At 34.3% G+C, this 22,057-nt stretch overlaps 1 protein-coding gene across 2 annotated transcripts in view; it reads right to left on the bottom strand.

The window, feature by feature from the left end:
* Positions 1 to 5,083: 5,083 nt before the first annotated feature.
* LOC106096236 (uncharacterized) overlaps positions 5,084 to 22,057 on the bottom strand; it is a 145,250-nt gene continuing 128,276 nt past the window's right edge. For both annotated transcript variants that reach the window (XM_013263882.2, XM_059363230.1), the window contains one exon: positions 5,084 to 5,904. In XM_013263882.2, coding sequence (XP_013119336.2) covers positions 5,785 to 5,904 — 120 coding nt within the window. In that variant the 3' untranslated portion in view covers positions 5,084 to 5,784. The remainder of the gene's footprint in view (positions 5,905 to 22,057) is intronic.

Below are 22,057 nucleotides of genomic sequence, written 5' to 3'. Positions count from 1 at the left end.
TAACGTTTTTGTTTTATTTAATTTAGTTATTTTTTTGGTTTATGTTTTGGTATTATTTAATTTGATACTTTTATTATTTTATTTTGGATGTTCTTTTAGTTATTTTATTTTGAATTATTTTCATTAATATTATTTTTATTTGTTCAATTTTATTTATTTTTTAAATTTGTTTATACAAAATCTATTTAAGAAATTACAGTTCAATTATTTGTAAAATTTCTTTATATTTTTTATTTGACAACAAATTGCTAAATATTTATAAAAAAATATTTGTACTTAAGATTATTTCACTTTAAAAGTACAACAATTTTTTTTAACAAATAAATAAAAAAAAAATTATTTGTTTTCAATGTTAAGCACTTAAAAAAGTTTAAATGTTGTTCTTGTTTTGCAAAATAATTTTTGTTTATTTTTAGTTGTTTGTTTTCTAAAAATTATATACAAAAAACTTAAGGTTAAACCTTTACAGTTTATCCTTATATTCGTTTCACTTAAAACTCAAAGAAAAAAATTTTTTTTTTCACAAGAATACAAAAATATGTTATAACAATTTTGCGTTCAACAGTTTTAGGAACATAAAAAATTTGTATAAGGTCGAAAAATATGACCAAAATTTTTGTATTGAAAATTTTGTTTTAATTTTTTAAACAAAAAATATTATTTTTGTTTGTTTCAGTTTTTAAAAATTTGTTTTTTTTTGTGAGCCTCTTCGGACTTTTAAAATTTGTTGTTGTATCCCAGCTTTGAAACTTGCTATATGCGTTTCTTTTTTTATTTGTATTTGGATATGTCGTTTAGTTCGTTAAACTTTTGTCAACGTTTTTTTTTTCTTTAGGCACTATAAGCTTTGCTTTTGCAAGTTTGTATATAAATTTGTATTTTTTAATTTTGGTTTTTGTTTTCTTTGTTTTTTTTTTATAAATATCAACAATAAATTTTTTTTTATTTCAAACACAAAACTTTTTATAAATTTTTGCGTATTTATTTTAGAAACTTTAGTCACAAAAAAACTAAATTATCAATTTTTTTTTAAGTTTATTCTAACTTGAAAAAAAATATATATTTCTATGTATAGCAGATTCTGCTTTTTTTTAAGGTCAAGAGTAACAATTATTTACAATTTTTTCTTTTTAACTTTGAACTTTGCTTTTATTTTTTTAACTTAATTCGTTGTTTTATAATTTCAGTTTTTGTTCGTTTTATTTTTATTTTATATATATATTTATTTTAAAGTTCTCTTTTTTAAGTTTCACGTGTTTTTTTCGTTTTAATTTTTTTAATTAATTCCTATTCGCTCTCTCTCTTTCTCTTATTTTGTGAACTCTTTTGCTTTTTTCTATTGGCTTGGTTTAGAAAACTTTGCTCTTTGTTGCAAAATTATTAAAAATTCAATTGAAAACAAACTAAACTTAATTATTTTTAAAGTTTTCCAAAAAAAAAAACAATTCACATAAAGGTCAATCCCATATTGAACCACAACAAATTGCTCTCTCTCTCTCTCTCTCCCTCTCTTTCCGCTCGCACTCGTTCCGTTGTTTTGGGTTTGTAGGTGTAGTTGTTCTTCGAAGACGAGAAGATTTTCTTTAAATCTCTCGTAGGTCGTTCCGTTCGATGAAAATAATTTCGTAATTATGGTTAATAGGTTACGTTGTTTTATTTTTTTTTCTTTCTATTTGCTTTTCGGGGAATATTTTTTCTTAATTGGTTTTAACCACAAATATCGTTGTTTGTATGATTTTGTTTTAATAAAATTTATAAAATTCGTTATTATTGAATAATTCTTGAGGGAAATTATATCAAATTGACAAAAACCACCGCTTGTAATTTTTCGTAACGGGTTCGCCTAGAAATGTAAAACAATTTTTTTTGGCTTTCGTTTTCGTTTCCAAAAAAAAAAAAAATATTATATAGATATTCTGTGTTTTTTTCTCTTCTGCAATTCGTTGGTTGTTCGTCGTAGGAAAAAAATACGTTTTGCTAAACTGACGTCCCGTTATTACCGCAGTGTTTCGTTACTCGTTTGTGACTAAAATTTGTAGCTGTGCTCTTGCATACAAAGATTTTCACTTAATTTTCTGATCTGTTTTTTGTGCAAAAAAAAGCAAACAGCAGCAACAACAACCATACACAGCTAGTCGGCCATATAGAATTGAAAATTCAAAATATCTCGTATCCAACCAATACAGTGACACACCGATATTCGTTGTGGATTTTTCTCTTTTCTCACAAACCAACCATTAGATTGGCAATGGTTGTGGCGTTGGGACACAAGCACATGTATCTCTAGATTCTAGATTTGGCCAGTGGCGGCAGAGATGTGCTGTGTGATATTATGAAAATGCTGTTGGATGAGGGCCTTTGTAACCAATGAATGAATCGACTCCAAAAACTCTCTTAAAAGGATTTCCTTAGAATGTGTCATTTTAAAAAACATAACGATGTAAAGGCGTGGTAAGTTCGGAAGTTGTAAGTTGGACTAATTTCAGCCAAATCGAACAAAAATTGTGGCTTGTAAGGGCTCAAGAAGCCAAATCGGGAGATCGGTTTATATGAGAACTATATCTTAATCTGAACCGATATGGCTTATTTGTATTCCCTGACGTAATATTAAGTATCTGTGCAAAATTTCAAGCGTTCGACCGCTATTTAAGGCGTTCGATATTGTGATTTCGAAAAATGGACGGTCATTGACTCAGAACGTTCAGACAATCAAGAATATTTATACTTTATGGGTTCTAAGACGACTAGATAAGTATACCTCCATTCTATTTTGGAGGTATAAATTTTGGCGATTGAGGGTCATAAGCTTATAACATTACCCGACTTCGCTGAAATTTGGAACAGTGAGTTGTATCAAGACTCCCAACATCTGTTTCATAGTGACAGATCTTCAGCTTAAGGGTCTAAAGACCATTAAAGGCGCATTTATTCTCCGATTCTCCTGAAACTTAAAAGAGTGATTTGCCTCGACATCCGACCCGAATATGGTTGTTATCGAACCATATTTATTGTACATATAGCTGCCATATAGACTGATATGCCGATTTAAGGTCTTAAGTGTTCTTAAGCTTCAGAAAAGTGAGTTTTATTAGGCCCGTCGATATCCGAACCAAAAATGGTCCATATCATAATATATTTGGATACAGTTGTCATATAGACCGATCTGCCGATTTGAGGTCTTAAGCCTATAACAGGCGCATTTATTATCCGACTACGATGCAATTTGAAACAGTAACTTGTATCAAGACTCCAAATATGGTCCAGATCGGGCTATATTTAGATATAGCTGCCATAGAGACCAATCTTTTGATTTAGGGAGCATTTATTCACCGATTTTGCTGATATTTGAAACAGTGATTTGCACTAGGGACCTCGACATTCGAACCGAATATGGTTGTTATCGGACAATATTTATAAATATAGCTGTCATATAGATCGATCTACCAATTTTGGGTCTTAGGCCTATAACGCATTTGCATTTATTACCCCTCTTCGCTGAAATTTGGAACAATGAGTTTGATCAAGACTTCTAACATCTGTCCCGAATATGGTTCAGAGATCTGGCTATATTTAGATATAGCTGATGTAGAGATTAATCGTATGAATTAGGGCCTAAAGACCATAAAAGGAGCATTTATTCTCCGATTTTGCTGATATTCTGTTAAGAGAACCTATCGCGCGCTTCTTGTGTTGAGCGACGAAGCAAATTTTTGACTCAATAGGTACGTAAATAAGCAGAATTGTCGATTTTGGAGTGAACATCAGAAGAAGCCTTGCAAGAGCAACCAATGCACCCAGAAAAAGTCACAGTTTGTTGCGGTTTATGGGCTGGTGGCATCATTGGATCGAACTTCTTCAAAGATTATGCAAATCGTAACGTAACTGTGAATGGTGAGCGCTACCGTGTGGAGCTATGTTAAAGCGCATATCTATACAGACAAGCCCGCTTCAATTGACACATTGGAAGACAACATTGAACGAATTATTCGTGAGATACCGGCCGAAATGTTGGAAAGCGTAACCCAGAAGTAGACTAAGCGAATGGGCCATTTGAGCCGCAGTCACGGTCAACGTTTGCATGAAATAATCTTCAAACATTCAATTATATGGGCCGTAATATCGATTCAAGTGAAGATTTCATGCATTCTTCTGAATTTTATGTGTTTTTTTTTTTTTAATTTCCTATAGCTCTTAAAAAATCACCTTTTAGTAGTGTTATAATAAATTTTGATAATAAATATATCCATGGGTATCAACATTTTATTTTAGTTGATTTATTTGTATACCCTCCACCATGGGATAGAGGTATACTAATTTCGTCATTCCGTTTGTAACACCTCGAGATATGCGTCTAAGACCTCATAAAGTATATTTATATTCTTGATCGTCATGACAATTGAAGTCGATCTAGCCATGACCGTCTGTCCGTCATTCGAAAGCACGCTAACTTTCGAAGGAGTAAAGCTAGACGCTTGAAATTTTGCACAAATATAAAACATAATTTTACTATTTTATTTTAATTTTTCCAAAGGCCTCCCTGAGAAGGGCCCCAGTTATTACGCCTTTGCTTTCTTCTATGAAGTGTTCATAGTATATGAGCTTCGTCTCGATGCTGCTTGGTCTGTTTAGGTAGATGGATGGATACTCTTTTCGGCGAACAACACAAAGTTCTTTCCATACACATATAAGAAAAAATAAAGTTTTCTTGCTATAATTAAAAATTATTTGTCTTTTTTTTTCTCAGAGAATTCTTGTTGAATTGTTAGTTTTGTTTTAAACATTTGCTCAAAGTGCAAGTGAAGCAGAAAAATATCAACCTACACACATTTCTCGCACACACAAGAACCACATTTGTTTTTGTAATAGATAGACAACCCAGAACGGTTAAATACACATTGAATAAATTAAGGTTAATTAATTTAAAAAAAAAACCTAAACCTACAAAAAAAAACCGAACAGAACAACAAATTGTCAGCTCATTTATTCATAAGAAGACTAAAGCGTAATTATTAATTGTCATAATTGTCTATTTTTTTGTGGTTGGCAAAGCATAACACTTAGGCAAGGCATTTTAAAGAAGTCTGCGAAGAGAATGAGAGCAAGAGTGAGAAAGATCGCTCTCTTATACTCTGTAGGCTATCAGCTGTTTTGTTCTCTAGAGTGAGAGAAGGTTTTTCTTCTCTCATTCACTTGGAAAGTTTTCCTTCTCTCCCTTATTTTTTTGATTTTTTTGGCTTCCTCCCTGTATTTTTAGAAAATTGAAACAAAAATTTATATTTTTTTTCAATGTTTGGATTTTCCACTTAAAAATTGCTTGCCAATTTTTTCTCGCTAAAGATTCTGTGTGTGTGAGTTTCTTTTTTTTTTGCCTTTTATTTCTAATTTATTTGATCGTCAACATTTCTTTAAGCTTTTTAAAATGTTTTTCTTCTTATACTATATCATTGAGATTATCTATTGTGTTGGCTGACTTTTTCAAAAAAGATTTTCTTCTTTGTTGATTTCCTAAATGTGTCATGTCAAACGAGATATATATTTTATAACAATACAACAGGTGTTTTTTATGGGCGAAATAAAATGAATGAAATTGTCTTGCTTGTATATAAATTAAAATATATGCGGAAAGATAAAGTAAAGGAAAATAATTTGGAAAGGTATAAAGAAATTTGGGCAACAAGGAAGGTTTTCTAATAAACTTAAATGTATTGAGAAAACTGCATATTTTAGGGGATTCCCTATGACTTAAAACATTTCTAGAACCCAGAACATATTACAATGAATACTTTAAGCTTTGAACCTCTGACTGAATGCGAGCAAAAATATTTTCAATAAAATGTTTACTTTAATTATACTTACACCATTTAAATTTTTAGAATTTATATCATTGAATGCAAAGAAACTTACCTAAAAAGAGAAAAAAAAAATAATAGAAGAATTAGAAAAATTGGAGAAAAATGTTATATTGATTATTTTTCATATACCAATTAAAATAAACTTATATTCTAAAGCACTTTACAATGTTCCCTAAAATCATTCAATACATCCTTCAGCATTTTCATACCAAGTATCACAGGTGACAACAATAAGAATACAATCAACAACAACAACAATACATTCAACAAACTGAGTATTGTTTTAAGCACTTACTAATTATTTTTCCCCACGACAAATTCTAATGTTTTTCTTAGCGGCACTTGTTCAAAATTTCCTCATTAATTCTTCGTTCTATTTATAGCAACAACAAAAATAAAAAATATTTGATAATATTTTTCCATATATAAAATCTTGTTACAATGTTAACAGTACAACGATCACAAACGCCGAGAAATAAACAGCCAATCATCCAAATGATAATTATTTAAACAAATGTACAAAGTGTTAAATATTTAAGTGGGCTAAATAAGTCCAACAATAACAGCACAACATCAGAAAAATTAATAAAACAGATAGTGCTGATGTTTAATGATAACGATGATGCTGCTGTATGGTTTGGATGTTGTTGATGTTGGTGGGCGCGGATGTGGCCGCAGTGATGATTAGAATCCCAGGGCGGGTGTACGAGTATGCCGTGGCATATGAAATTCCATTGTATGCCGTTAAGTTGTTTATTTGTTTATGAAAACTGATCTATGAGATACGAGCGAGAAATATACACACATCTAGCAAGCTATTCATCTGTACGAATGGACGCAAAATTTGTGTGTTTTGTTAATGTACCAATTGGCATGAGGTATATTAGAGTGGGTAAAATAACCGAATCAGAAAATGTTTAAAAAAAGTAATAACAAACATAATGGAAGATGATGTTAAATACAATAAAAAAATAGGCTTACAACAAAATGAAACAAATTAAAAAAATATATATAACAAGTAAGAGCGTGCTAAGTTCGGCCGGGCCGAATCTTATATACCCTTCACCATTGATCGCATTTGCCCAGTTCTATGAGCGGTATCTCTTTTTAGACAAAAATAGAATATTGAATAAAACCTGTTATGCTATTGGAGCTATATCAAGTTATAGTCCGATTCGTACTATAAATGAAAGCTGAACATTGTACAAGTCATTGTGTAATGTTTCAGTTCATTCGGATAAGAATTGCGCTTTGTAGGGGCTCAAGAAGCAAAATCGGGAGATAGGTTTATATGGGAACTGTATCAAGCTATTGATCGATTCAGACTATATAAGACAAGTATGTGGAAGGCCATGAGAGAAACCGTTGAACAAAATTTCAGATAAATCGGATGAGAATTGCGCCCTTTAGAGGTTCAAGAAGTCAAGATCCCAAATTGGTTTAAATGGCAGATATATCAGGTTCTATACCGATTTACACCATACTTAGCACAGTTATTGAAAGTCATAACAAAACACATCATGCAAAATTTCAGCCAAATCGGATGAGAATAGCGCGCTCTATTGGCTCCAGAAGTCAATATCCAAGATCGGTTTATATGACAGCTATACCAGATTATGAACCGATTTGAATCATACTTAGCACAATTGTTGAAAGTGATACCAAAACACTACATGCAAAATTTCAATAAAATCGTACGAGAATTGCGCCTTCTAGAGGCTCAAGAAGTCAAGACCCAAGATCGGTTTATATGACAGGTATATCAAAACATGGACCGATTAAAACCATACTAAGCGTAGTTGTTGGAAGTGCTACCAGAACACTACATGCAAAATAAAATCGGAAGAGAATTGTGCCCTCTAGAGGCTCAAGAAGTCAAGACCCAAGGTCAGTTTATATGGCAGCTTTATCAAAACATGGACCGATTTAAACCATACTTAGCATAGTTGTTGGAAGTGATACCAAAACACTACGTGCAAGATTTCAATAAAATCGGATAAGAATTGCGCCTTCTAGAGGCTCAAGCAGTCAAGACCCAAGATCGGTTTATATGACAGCTATATCAAAACATGGACCGATTTGGGCTATTTGCAATAACAACCGACCTACACTAATAAAAAGTATTTGTGCAAAATTTCAAGCGGGTAGCTTTACACTCCTTCGATAGTAAGCGTGCTTTTGACAGACAGACGGACGGATAGACAGACGGACGGACATGGCTAGATCGACTTGAAATGACATGACGATCAAGAATATATATACTTTATGGGGTCTTAGACGCATATTTCGAGGTTTTACAAATAGAATGACGAAATTAGTATACCCCCATCCTATGGTGGAGGGTATAAAAATCAATTTGTGTTTGTTTGTGGGTTTGTAAATTTGTTTGTTCCGTTTAGACTCAAAAACGGCTTAACCGATTTTTTTGAAATTTTCACAGATAGTGGGGAGTGGTCCGGAAGGAGCAATAGGCTATATAATTTTTTGATATCGCAAGGGGGCGGACCCTCCCCCTTACCGCAAAAGTACCACCCAGAAATAAAACTGAACCGATTAAGACAATATGAGACGTAAATGAAAGAGTACGAATTCCATATCAAAAATTGGGTCCAAGTAATTGGGGGGCCGCTCCGACCCCAAAACCCCCCAAAATAGGTTAATTTGATGATAACGACAAAATGGGACTCGAATGAAAGGTATTTGGTAATAGATTACGAATACGGTCAGGGAAAAGTTATAGGCTATGTAATTTGTTCATGTTGGAAGGGGGCAGACCCTCCCCTGTTACCCCAAAAACGCTACCCAAATTCAAAAGTGGACCGATAGGGACAATATGGGTATCAAATGAAAGATAATGGAGAATTGAATACGAATGTGGCATAAAATCTTGGGTTCAAATATCCAAGGAGTCGCCCAATTCCAAAAACTGCTTCCAACTGCTTCGGGAGTAGACTACGAATATGACATAAAAACCGAGGTCCAAGTAATTGATGGTCGCCGCATCCTCGATAAGCTCCCCAAATGGGAATATTACTCATTCATAGCTTGATGAAACTCAAATGAAAGGCATTTGAGAGCAGATTGGGAATATGACATTAAACTTTGTGTTCAAGAATATAGGTGGTGCTTTTCCTCCTACAATCTCCTGGAATAGGTTTTTTGATCTATTAAAACATGGGAAATCAAGTGATAGATTTTTATTTTAATTTGTGATCCAGTGGCAGTGTGGCGCACAACCCTCAGATAGACGCCCTCCACCAAACGGCTATATACACCAATCATGACAATATGGGGTTAAATTAAAGGTATAAGGTTGTGAACTGCGAATCTGATATCATTATTCTGCTCATATATTTAGCGGACTACCTCACCGCGCTGTGTGATTTTATTTATGTGTGGGGACACAAATAAATGTAGGCCGCCATAGCCCTGAATTTGTGACGTTCAGCGTGATAGCAGGAGTTGCTAACATTAACGTTAAGATTGCAACCATTTTTAGCTCATTGATAGACAAGACCAAACGATGTGTTGCTGGGTAACACATTTTTGATCAAAAGTTTTACATGGTTTTCAAGTAAGAACTTTCGCCACCGCGCCATATATATAGACTGGCAAATTAGTTCTTTACCACAAAAAATCGTTTAATATGGCAACTTGAATTGATATAAAAAGAGACTAAATGATGACTACTTAGTAGGTAGTCATATGGTATAGTGGTTGTCTATGAATGACTATTCATAGACAATCACCACATAATGATCCTCTCTAAGCGAGTAGCACTAAAATTTGAATTAGCGCCATCTGCCAGTCTTCAATTGAATTTATTTGATTCAATTGGATTTAGTTGATCCAATTAAAAACTGCCAGTAGATGGCGCCAATTTGGAGAAGCCAACATGAACAGAAAAAGGGCAGATGTTATGTTATATTTTTATAACAAGAAAAATAAGTAAAATAATATATATAAATTAAGACAAAATAAAATAAAGTATTTTAAAAATTTTGAAATTAAAAATTTTGAAACCACATGGCATGCAAGTCAAGGTCTTGCATTTTGGGCAAAAATACCATAGCGCTCACCAATACGCTCACAGTTACGTTACGATTCGCATCATCTTTAAAAAAGTACGATCCAATGATGACACCAGCCCATAAACCGCACCAAACTGTGACATTTTCTCTGAATGCATTGGTAGCTCTTGCAATGGTTTTGGCTACTCTTCACTCCAAAATCGTCAATTCTGCTTATTAACGTACCCGTTGACCCAAACATGAGCTTCGTCGTTGAACACAATATAAATCTGATGAATTTTAATAACAGAGCACGCTTTTTGATAATAAAATTCAATAATTTTCAAGAGTTGTTCGGTTGTAAGACGATTCCATGTGAATTCCACAGTGAAACCAAACACGAAACGTGCGTGAGCTGTTTAAACCAGTGTTGCCAACAAGATAATAGCTAACAAATCACCCTTTATTTATTAATCTCACAGTATATAAGCTTCTTAGAATAGAACAATTTTGCATTAGCTATAAAGGCTGTCAGCTAAAAATAAAATTTTAAAAAGTTTTACTTTTGTAGAATAAAAAAATAACCGGTTTAACCGGGTATTTCGAATAGTTCGAAATCCGGTTTTAGAAAAAAAACCGGTTTATTGATGACCTTAGTTTTTCCTTTCCTACTACCCCCTCTTATAAACAATTACTGAACAATAGACATTTTCATACCATTGAGCTTGATATGTAAAAATTTTATTAAAGTAAATTTCAAGTATTGGGTTTATGCGACTCTTAAGAACGATTATGTCATTTCATAACATATATACAAATGCAGACTATGGCTACTACACCGCATTGATCACAAACAGTCGCACAAGTATTTTATTTAAAAAAAGAAAATCATAATAATGTGAAAAAAATAGTTTTTTCCTATATGGCATTTGAACAAATGTTGAATATGTTGCGTCTATTGGCTGTGGCTTATGGTGTTGTTTGATGGCTGGCTGGCTGGCTTATTTTTCAAAAAATATTTTTTTTCATCTCATTTTGAGAATAGCAACAGCTAATGTATGAAAAAAATTTAACATCTGTTGAAAAATTGTTTTCAGTATAGAATTTGGGCAATGCTGTCCGCCGCTGCTGCTGGTGCGGCGTTGACTCGCATTTCTTGATGATTTACACGAGCAACGAACACACACCAGCACAAGGCAGACAGCATGCATGCGATTGTGTGTGCACATTTAGTTTCAAAAAAATCTCATAAATCATCAAATAATTTTATAACGAGAAATTGTTATTAAAAAAAGTAAAACAGCAATAACAACAATACCCACTTCACAAACTTGATGCGATGTCGCCGCATCTGGCTGAGAAAATAGAATTGTTGAAAACATTTTGCGAAATGGACCTGTTGAAATTGACTTTCAATATTTCAAAGATAAGCAAAATAATTTTTGCAAAAATCAAAATCAATAATTAACACATGTTTTCAATTAAATTTAGTATTGGGGATGTGAAAATATAAATTAAATGCAAACAAAAAAAAAAAATGTACAAATAAAATAAAAACAAGTAAACGCGTGCTAAGTTCGGCCGGCCCGAATCTTGAGAACCCTCCACCATGGATTCTGCTAAAATATGGCAGCTATATCTGGTTATAGACCGATTTTGGCCGTACTTGGCACAGCTGTTAGGAGTCATTACAGAACACTATGTGCAAAATTTCTGCCAAATCGGATGTAAAATGAGGCTTACGGGGGCTCAAGAAGTCATATCTGGAGATCGGTTTATATGGGAGCTATATCAGGTTATAAGCCGATTCGGACCGTACTCGGCACATTTGTTGGAAGTCATAACAAAACACGTCATGCAAAATTTCAGCCAAATCGGATGAAAATTGAGGCCTTCACGGGCTCAAGAAGTCAAATCGGGAGATCGGTTTATATAAGAGCTATATCAGGTTATAAGTTGATTCGGACTGTTCTTGGCACAGTTCTTGGAAGTCATAACAAAACACGTCATGCAAAATTTCAGCCAAATCGAATGAAAATTGAGGCTTCCGGGGGCTCAAGAATTCAAATCGGTTTATATGGGAGCTATATCAGGTTATAAGTCGATTCGGACCGTAATCGTCGCAGTTCTTGGAAGCCATAACAAAACACGTCATGCAAAATTTCAGCCAAATCGGATGAAAATAGAGGCTTCCAGGGCCTCAAGAAGTCATATCGGGAGATCGGTTTATATGGGAGCTATATCAGGTTATAAGCCGATTCGGACTGTAATCGGCACAGTTCTTGGAAGTCATACCAGAACATTATGTGCAAAATTTCAGCCAAATCGCAAAAGAATTGCGGCTTCCAGGGGCTTAAGAAGTCAAATTGGGAGATCGGTTTATATGGGAGCTATATCCAAATCTGAACCAATATAGCCCATTTACAATCCCCAACGACCTACATCAATATTAAGTATTTGTGCAAAATTTCAAGAGGCTAGCTTTACGCGTTCGTCTGCTATCGTGATTTCGACAGACGGACGGACGGACATGGTTAATTCGACTCAGAAAGTCGAGACGATCAAGAATATATATACTTTAAGGGGGACCCTAGGCGAATATTTCGAAGTGTTACAAACGGAGTGACTAGTTTAGTATACCCCCATCCTATGTGGTGGGTATAATAAATATTTGTATTCAAATTGAATACAACTGGCTTTGAAAAGAGATTATGTTTACTTTTTTTGTAATGAAATTATGCTCTTTCCTTTAGTGCCTTTGGGGCATATGGTGCCCATTAGATTTATATAGGGCTTTTGTTGTTATCTATAATTAGTTTTTATGTGACAGTAATCACGTGATATGTACAAAAGCTTACCGCCCATACATATATCGATAAGTTTTGTTATTTACATTTTGTCTGCAACGCGTTGACTTAATCAATTTATGCATTCGAACGGCTTAATGCCAATGTTATTGATGATGCCTGTGTTTCTGTTAATTTTTGTTTTAAGTATAGCGTAATATTTTCAAAGCTATTCATGACGTCACCTACAACAACACCATTTTGGCAAGTGTCTACTAATTCGCCATGTTTCTCAATGACAAAACAGAAAACAACCAACAATTAATTACGCCACAAAACAAAAAATTGTGAAAAAGCTAAATGGCAAAAAAAAAAACAAACGCCGTAAGAAAAACAAAACATTTTTGAAAATGTTAAAAATAGCGTAACACGTCAGGTGTTGTTAATGGCGATTAGCATGTGTTTCCCCTCTCACCTAGCTAGGAACAAACGCAATTATACTCGAGCCAAACTGCTGGTATCAAAGTCTACCTGACTTTTATTAACTTGGTGAGGTATTTTCCCTGCCTAAAGTTGAATTGTAAATTATGTCGATGGCATATAGTAAACCCCCCACCCCCCCATTAAACTCTTCACTTAAATGAATTGACATTGGCGGGGAAATTAGATTTTGATCACATTCGGAAGTTATGACTTAAGAGAGAAAGAGAGGGAGAGAGAGAGAGACACACACTAATTTATACATGTAACATAGAGAGGCAACATTTATGACTCTCCCAAAGGGGAGTCACTGAGTTTATGGACACACACACACACACAAATTCAAAAGTTCCCTTTAAGCACTCCATTAGTCTATTATTAGTTAAATATTTACATTTTGTCTAATCTTTATTAGAATTTAATTTGCGAAACAATATATTTAGTAAATAATTTACAGCCACAACACACCAAAGTCAATAAGGCAATTGTGTCGCATTATTTATTATTGGTCTCGATTTTTTGTGTTTCATTAAATATGGAAAACACTTTGTGGGCGCTTTTCAACATATGTCACTGGCTTGTTAGCTATTTGGTTGTCTGTTTTTTTTTATGGAATAGAAAAACAAATTTGATTTTTAGTTCCATTTTATTTTCGAGTGGCCCCCATTTCTCTGTCTGTCTGATTGTCTGTCAACAGATATGAGTTTTATCAATTGACCTATTTTAGCGTTGAACTTTTTGAAATTGATAGTGATTGATTTTTTTTAGACATACATATCTCATAGATGAGTTTTAGTCACAGTGGTGTAATAAGAAAAATTACAAAAAAAAAAAAATAAATCACCTACAAACCAAAAAATTAATTGGTCTTAAAAGTTTAGTTTGGGGCAAACTAATTGAGTTTTTAATTTGTATGGTACTTAAAATACTTCAAGGAGCACAAACAGAAACTCAAGTAAAAACATGCTTAGTTTGACCGTGCTGAATCTTGAGAACCCACCACCATGGATTCTGTTAATAATTTAAACAAAATAAAGTATGTTGAGAGGCATAGTTGTACTTTAGGTACCAAATTTCTAACAAACCAGGCAAAAATTGAAGCTTCTAGGGGCCGTAGAAGGCTAAATCGGGAGATAGGTTAATATAGAAGGATCCACCAAAAAGGCATGTGCGTGCAAAATCTCAGGCAAATCGAACAATTACGGCTTTCGAGAGTTAAAGATGTCAAATCGGGATATAGGTTTACATGGGAGCTACATCAGATTATGGACGGATTTGGACCGTACTAGGCACAGTTGTTGGAAGTTAAAATAAAACACAACGTCAAAATTTCAGCTAAATCGGGTAACAATTGTGGTTTCCTGGGGCTTAAGATGTTAAACCGGGAGACAGGAACGTAGTCAGGATTTTATTGTTAAATCTTCAAAACAGTAAGAAGTCCTTTTAGTCGCAAATATTCGAAAATTAGGAATATGGGGGTGTTCGGCCACGATAGGCCCTCTCCACTCTGCCCCCCGATGGGAGATATATTAGGTTATATACTGATTTGAACCGTGCTAGGCACAGTTGTTGGAAGTTAAAATAAATCACCACCTGCAAAATTTTAGCCAAATCGGAAAACAATAGTGGTTTCCTGGGGTAAATATGATAAATAAGAGAGACATGAACGTAGTCAGAAATTTGTTGCGGGGTCATATTAAAACTTCAAAACTATAATAAGTACGTTAATATTTGATAAATAGGAATATGGGGAGGGGGGCTCGGTCCCGATAGCCCCTCCCCACCCTGGCTACGTCCCTGATGGGAGATATATTCGGTCATAGACCGATTTGGAAGTTATAATAAAACAATAGGTGCAAAATTTCAACTAAATCGGATAACAATTGTGGTTTCCTGGAGCTTAAGATGTTAAACTGGGAGACAATAACGTAGCCAGAATTTTATTTTGGGGAAGGCATATTAGAACTTCAAAACTATAATAAGTTCGTATAGTCGCTTATATTCGAAAAATAGAAATATGGGGAGGGGGTTCGGTCCTGATAGACCCTCCCCACCCTGGCTACGTCCCCGATGGGAGATATATTAGGTTATAGACCGAATTGAAACGTTATAGGCTCGTTTGTTCGAAATTGTAACCAAACACCATGTGCAAAATTTCAGTCAAATCCTATAATAATTGCGGCTTTCAGAGGCTCAAAATATCAAATAGAGGGATCGGTTTATATATAGGAGCTGTATCAAGTTATAGCCGATTTAGACCATACTTACAGCGGATAACAGTTGAGTGTTCTTGAGGCTCAAGAAGTCGAATCGAAACACTTCTTCATATTGAAGCTATATCCAAATCAGAACCCATTGGCCCATTTGCAATCCTCAAAGACCCAAATCAATATGAAGTATTTATGCAAAATTTCGAGCGGATATCTTGTGATTTTGATCAACGGACCGATGGATCGACTGGCATGACTACATCGACTTAGAATGTCGAGACGATCAAGAATATACACACTTCATGGGTTCGCAGATCAATATTTCGAGGTATTACAAACGGAGACCACCGTAGCGCAGAGTTAAGCATGTCCGCCTATGACGCTAAACGCCTGGGTTAGAATATACATTTTTGGAGAACCCCCGCGTGGCCACGACCTTTGCCCCAAATTCATGCTCTAGGTATACATTTGTGTACCAAACATAGAAATTAATTGAAATTAAAAAAAAAAAAAATTATTTGTGCTATGCTATTGACATATTTCCTCAACTTGGCTGAGATCGGTCCAGATTTGGATATAGCTGCCATATAGACCGATCTCTCGATTTAAGGTCTTGGGCCCATAAAAGGCACATTTATAGTCCGATTTCGCCGAAATTTGAGACAGTGAGTTGTGCTACCCCCTCGAAATCTTTCTGCAATTTGGTCCAGATCCGTTCAGATTTGGATATAGCTGCCATATAGACCGCTCTCTCGATTTAAGGTTTGGGGCCCATAAAATGCGAATTTATTGTCCGATGTCGCCGAAATGTAGGGCCTTTCGACATCTTTCAGCAATTTGGCCCTGATCGAACCAGATTTGGATATAGTTGCCATATAGACCGCTCCCTCGATTTAAAGTCTTGGCCCCATAAAAAGCGCATTTGTTGTCCGATTTCGCTTAAATTTGACACAGTGACTTATGTTAGGCTTTTCAACATCCGTGTCGTATATGGTTCAGATCGGTCTATATGTGGATATAGCTACCAAAACAATGACTTGTACTTATGAAACCACTCAATGTCCGTGCCGAATTTGGTCCAAATCGGACCATATTTCGATATAGCTCCTATGGGGGCATAAACTATGCATTCTTCACGGGTTTTTGACGAAAGGTGGTTTACATATATATCCCGATGTGGTGGGTATCCAAAGTTCGGCCGAGCCGAATTTAACGCCTTTTTATTTGTTTTTTTTTTTTATTTTTTTTTTAATTTTACTCTTAATTCTTAATACTTTTTCGTTTTTTACTTAGCTTTTCTTTTGCAGCCAGTCTAGTAATAACCTTCATCATATGACCACATGACCATTCGTACTTCTAGGCTGGAAATACTACCAAGACTTTAGATATCTTAAATATTTTTTTCACATTCCAAAGAAGGAAATAAAATACATTCCTTGAAAAGTTGTTTTGAAATCAAACAAATTAGCGGCTTAGTAAATGCTTAACTTCATTCTTCCAAGTGTTTTTAAAATATTTTTTACTTTTTTTTTACTTCATTGGCTTTAAATAAATATCATTGGCTTTATATTGAATTCCAAGTATTTATATAATTTATGTTGTTTTTTGTTACAAAGCCTCCCTGCTGGCCCTCCCCCTACATATGTGTATGGCCCCTAGAAATCACAAGCAATTACTTTTAAATTCAATGCCAATTTAGTTTTGTCACTAAAACAGCAACAGCAACAGCAACATCTACAACAACATAAAATTGACTTACAAATTGCAATGGAAAATCAAAATCATAGTAGAATTGTTGATTGTTGTTATTGCAATTTCGCATTCAATACCCAGTAACACACTTTCAAAGCCAATTAAAGTTTTATTTGATGTCTGATTGTTTTTTTTTTCTTCTTCTCTTATTTTAGCACAATTACAATTCAACAACAAAGTTAACAATTTAAATTTGACAAGTTCAAGTTTAAATTTGTTGGTTGGTTGGTTACTCGGTCGGTCGGTTGTTATTGCAACATTCTCATGTTTGAATTTTAAAGAGCAATAACTATGCGGCCCAATGAACATCTGGTTGGTGCATAGAGGTTTTGTTTTTTAAACAAAAATTTAAATTGGTATTTTTTTGTTGTTTGAACAAATGTTGAAGTTATTGCATTTGGATTTTATGTAGTAAAATGTTTTGATGTTGTCATTTGGTAAATTTAAGTTTCCTTGAAGGTAAAAAACGTTTTTCATATAAATTAAAAAAAAATTCAAGTCTCTAAAAATGTGGAACACAAAATTTATAAAGAACAAGTAAACGCGTGCTTAGTTCGGCCTGGACGAATCTTATATACCCTCCACCATGGATCGCATTTGTCGAGTTCTTTTCCCGGCATCTCTTCTTAGGCAAAAAAGGATATAAGAAAATATTTGCTCTGCTATTAGAGCGATATCAAGATATGGTCCGGTAAAATGTCAGCCAATTCGAATAAGAATTGCGCCCTTTGGGGGCTCAAGAAGTAAAATAGAGAGATCGATTTATATGGGAGCTGTATCGGGCCTATAGACCGACTCAGACCATAATAAACACGTATGTTGATGCTCATGAGAGGATCCGTTGTACAAAATTTTAGACAAATCGGATAATAATTGCGACCTCTAGAGGCTCAAGAAGTCAAGTCCCGAGATCTGTTTATATGACAGCTATATCAGGTTATAAACCAATTTTAACCATACTTGGTACAGTTGTTGGATATCATAACAAAATACTACGTGCCAAAATTCATTCAAATCGGGTAAAAAATGCGCCCTCTAGAGGCTCAAGAAGTCAAAACACAAGATCGGTTTATATGACAGCTATATCAGGTTATGGACCGATTTGAATCATACTTGGCACAGTTATTGGATATCATAACAAAACACGTCATGAAAAATTTCATTCCAATCGGATAAGATTTGCGCACTCTAGTGGCTCAAGAAGTCAAGACCCAAGATCGGTTTATATGACAGCTATATCAGGTTATGGACCGATTTGAATCATACTTGGCACAGGTATTGGACATCATAACAAAACACGTCATGAAAAATTTCATTCCAATCGGATAAGAATTGCGCCCTCTAAAGGCTCAAGAAGTCAAGACCCAAGATCGGTTTATATGGCAGCTATATCAGGTTATTGACCGATATGGCACATTTACAAAAACTTATAAAATATGTATAAAAACAAAAAAATCTATTTTGTCTTTATTTTATGATTTTGGTTTGATAATGTTTTATACCCTACACCATTACTGTGGAACAGGGTATTACAACTTAGTGAATTAGTTTGTAACACCCAAAAGGAAGAGAGATAGACCCATTGATAAGTATACCGATCGACTCAGAATCACTTTCTGATTCGATTTAGCTATGTCCGTCTGTCCTTGTTAATTTGTGTACAAACTACAGGTCGAAATTTTTATCAGATCGTCTTCAAATTTGGTATGGGCATGTTTTTCGGCCCAGAGACGAAGCCTATTGAATCGGTTCAGATTTGAATATAGCTCCCATATATATGTTCGTCCGATTTGCAGTAATAATGCACTAAAATGGTCATTTGTTAACCGATTTTCTCGAAATTTGGCGGGAAGGATTTTCTTATGACTCTCGACATTACAGGTGAATATCATAGAAATCGGTTCAGATTTGGATATACCTGCCATATATATGTTCGTCCGATTTGCAGTAATAATGCAATAAAATGGTCATTTGTTGACCGATTTTCTCGAAATTTGGCTGGAAGTATTTTCTTATGACTCCCGACATTGAATTTCATAAAAATCAGTTCAGTATTAGTTATAGCTCCCATATATATGTTTGTCAGATTTTGGGTAATTTGCAATAATGAAGTCTTTTGTCAACCGTAGTTATTACAGTTTGTACATATTTTTGCTCGCCGAGGTCCATCAAAAATGGTTCAGAATGGGATATAGCTCCCACATTGTACTTATAGGGTAGGTGTAGGGCATTATACAGTTGGCACCGCCCGACTTTTGGCCTTCCTTACTAGTTTGTTGTTTTATTATTCCGCAAGTGTTTATGGAAGCGATTGTTTAAATCAAATTTCACATATGTCTTAACCTGAGTTGGCCAACTTGCATTTCGTTTTATTTCAGCAGTCGTTATTTATTTTCTTTAAAATTTTCAACTAAAATCCACAGTTAGTATCATGTGTTAATAAAATTTTTCAGAATTTTTTATCGGTTTTTTCCCCTGACCGTTGGTTGATTGTCATGTTATTGTTCTGTAGGTATGTTTGTTTTTATATTTATAGCCTTTTTTGTCTCCGCCAAGGTAATGTTTGTGTTTTTTTTTTAGCAATATTTTTAAAGCAAATATTTTTATTAAATATCTTTGTATTGTTTTCATTTTACAAATAATAAATGCGTAGAGCTAACAAAGTATAGACTGAGAGTCATGATTGCTTTTTAATTAATTTGAAATTTATTCACTTGGTGACTACTTTAGGCGCAATAGTGTCAAAAGTGTTTAAATTAAAGCTTTAAATAAAGAATTTCTATACACGAAAAAATATGTCAAACAACAAGCCTAAAAAGGCTCCTTTCTAGAAATTTAAAACTAGTTTTTGATATGTTTCACACCATCTTACGATATCTAAATTTGTTTATCCCATTGGGAATACATCGAAGTATTCACACCTTTGTTCATCAATCTGTCGAAAACACGATAGGATTCGAGTTCGTTTGGTTAATTGTATACATACATCCTATTGTCGAAGGATGTGGTTCAATGAATTTTCCACACCATTGAAGTTTCCAATTCTTTGAAGGCTCTACTTTTCTTGGAGTCTCCATTTCTTTGGGGTCTCCATTTCTTTGGAGTCTCCATTTCTTTGGAGTCTCCATTTCTTTGAAGTCTCCACCAGTTTGAAGCGTCCATTTCATTGAAGACCCAACTTCCTTAAAGTCACTTCTTTGAAGTTTTCACTTCCTGGAAGTCTTCACTCGTAGGTTTCCATTTCTTTAAAGTATTCACATTTTGAATATTCACTACTTTGAAGTCTCCTCTTCTGTGTAATGTTCACTTCTTTGAAGTCTGCACTTCGTGGAAGTATTCACTTCTCTAAAGTTTCTAATTCCTTGAAGGCTCCACCTTCTTGATGTCTCAACTTCCTTAAAGTCTTCACTTCTTTGAAGTTTTCACTTCACTTCACCTGGAAGTCTCCACTCGTAGGTTTCCATTTCTTTAAAGTATTCACTTTTTGAATCTTCACTACTTTGAAGTCTCCACTTCTGTGTAATGTCCACTTCTTTGAAGTCTCCACTTCTTTGAAGTCTCCACTTCTTGGAAGAATTCATTTCTCTAAAGTTTCTAATTCCCTGAATGCTCCCCTTCTTGATGTCTCAACTTCTTTGAAGTCTCCACTTCTCCATTTTGAATTTTTCACTTTTTTGAAGTCTCCCCTTTCTTGAAGTGTACATTTCTTTAAAGTGTTCACTTCTTTGAAGTGAGGTTTTCACTTCTTGGGAGTCTTCACTTTTCGGAAGTCTTCACATCTTTGAAGAATCCATTTTTTGTAGTCTTTGCTTCTTTGATGTATCCACTTTTTTGAAGTTAATTTGTTTAAAGTATCCACTTCTCATAAGTCTCGTAGTCGTTGTAGAAACCACTTTATTGAATTCTCCGGTTCATTCAAGGCTCTATTTCTTTAAAGTATCCATTATGTTGAAGTCTCCACTTCCTTGAGGTCTTCAATTCTTTGAAGTTTCCTCTTCACCGAAGTCTGAACTTTTTTTTGAAGATTTCACATCCTTGAAGTCTTCACTTATTTGAAATTTCCACTTTCTTGAAAGCTTCACTTATTTGAAGTTCTTATTTCTTTGGAGTTTACACTTTTTTGAAGTCTCCACTTTTTTGAAATATCCACTTCCTTAAAGGCTCCCTTTCTTTGAATTTTTCACTTCTTTGAAGTCCAACGATTTTGAAGTCTAAACTTCTTTGAAGTCTAAACTTCTTTGAAGTCTTAACTTCTTTGAAGTCTAAACTTCTTTGAAGTCTAAACTTCTTTGAAGTTTTCACTTCTTTGAAGTTTTGACTTCTTTGAAGTTTTGACTTCTTTGAAGTTTTCACTTTGAAGTTTTCACTTTGAAGTTTTCACTTCTTTGAAGATCTCACTTCTTTGCAGTTTCAACTTCTTTAAAATTTTAATTTCTTTAAAGTCCACATATTTGAAGTTTTAACATCTTTAAAGTTTTTCCATCTTTGAATTATTTACTTCTTTGAAATCTCCACATATTTGAAGTCTTCACTTCTTTAAAATCTCCACGGATTTGAAGTAACCACTCGTGTTAAAGTTTCCACTTTTTTGAAGACTCCACTCGTTTGAAGTCTTCACTTTAAAGTCTCCACTTCTTTGAAGTCTCCACATCTTTGAAGTCTTCACTTCTTTGAAGTTTTCACTCGTTTGAAGTTTTCACTTCTTTGAAGTCTCCACTTCTTTGAAGTCTCCACTCCTTTGAAATCTCCACTTCTTTGAATATTCCTGCGTTAGAAGTCTCCACTTCTTTGGGACTTTGATTCTTTGAAGTCTCCACTTCTTTGAAGTCTCTACTTCTTTAAAGTATCCACTTCTTTAAAGTATCTACTTCTTTAAAGTCTCCAATTCTTTAAAGTCTCCACTTCTTTAAAATCTGCACTTCTTTGAAATCTCCACTTCTTTCAAATCTCTACTTCTTTGAAGACTC

The sequence above is a fragment of the Stomoxys calcitrans genome, chromosome 2 (assembly GCF_963082655.1).
Source record: "Stomoxys calcitrans chromosome 2, idStoCalc2.1, whole genome shotgun sequence".
In the NCBI taxonomy this organism is placed as follows: Eukaryota; Metazoa; Arthropoda; class Insecta; order Diptera; family Muscidae; genus Stomoxys; species Stomoxys calcitrans.
The sequence above is the reverse complement of the archived record's forward strand: the minus strand, read 5'-3'. Positions and strand labels throughout refer to the sequence as shown.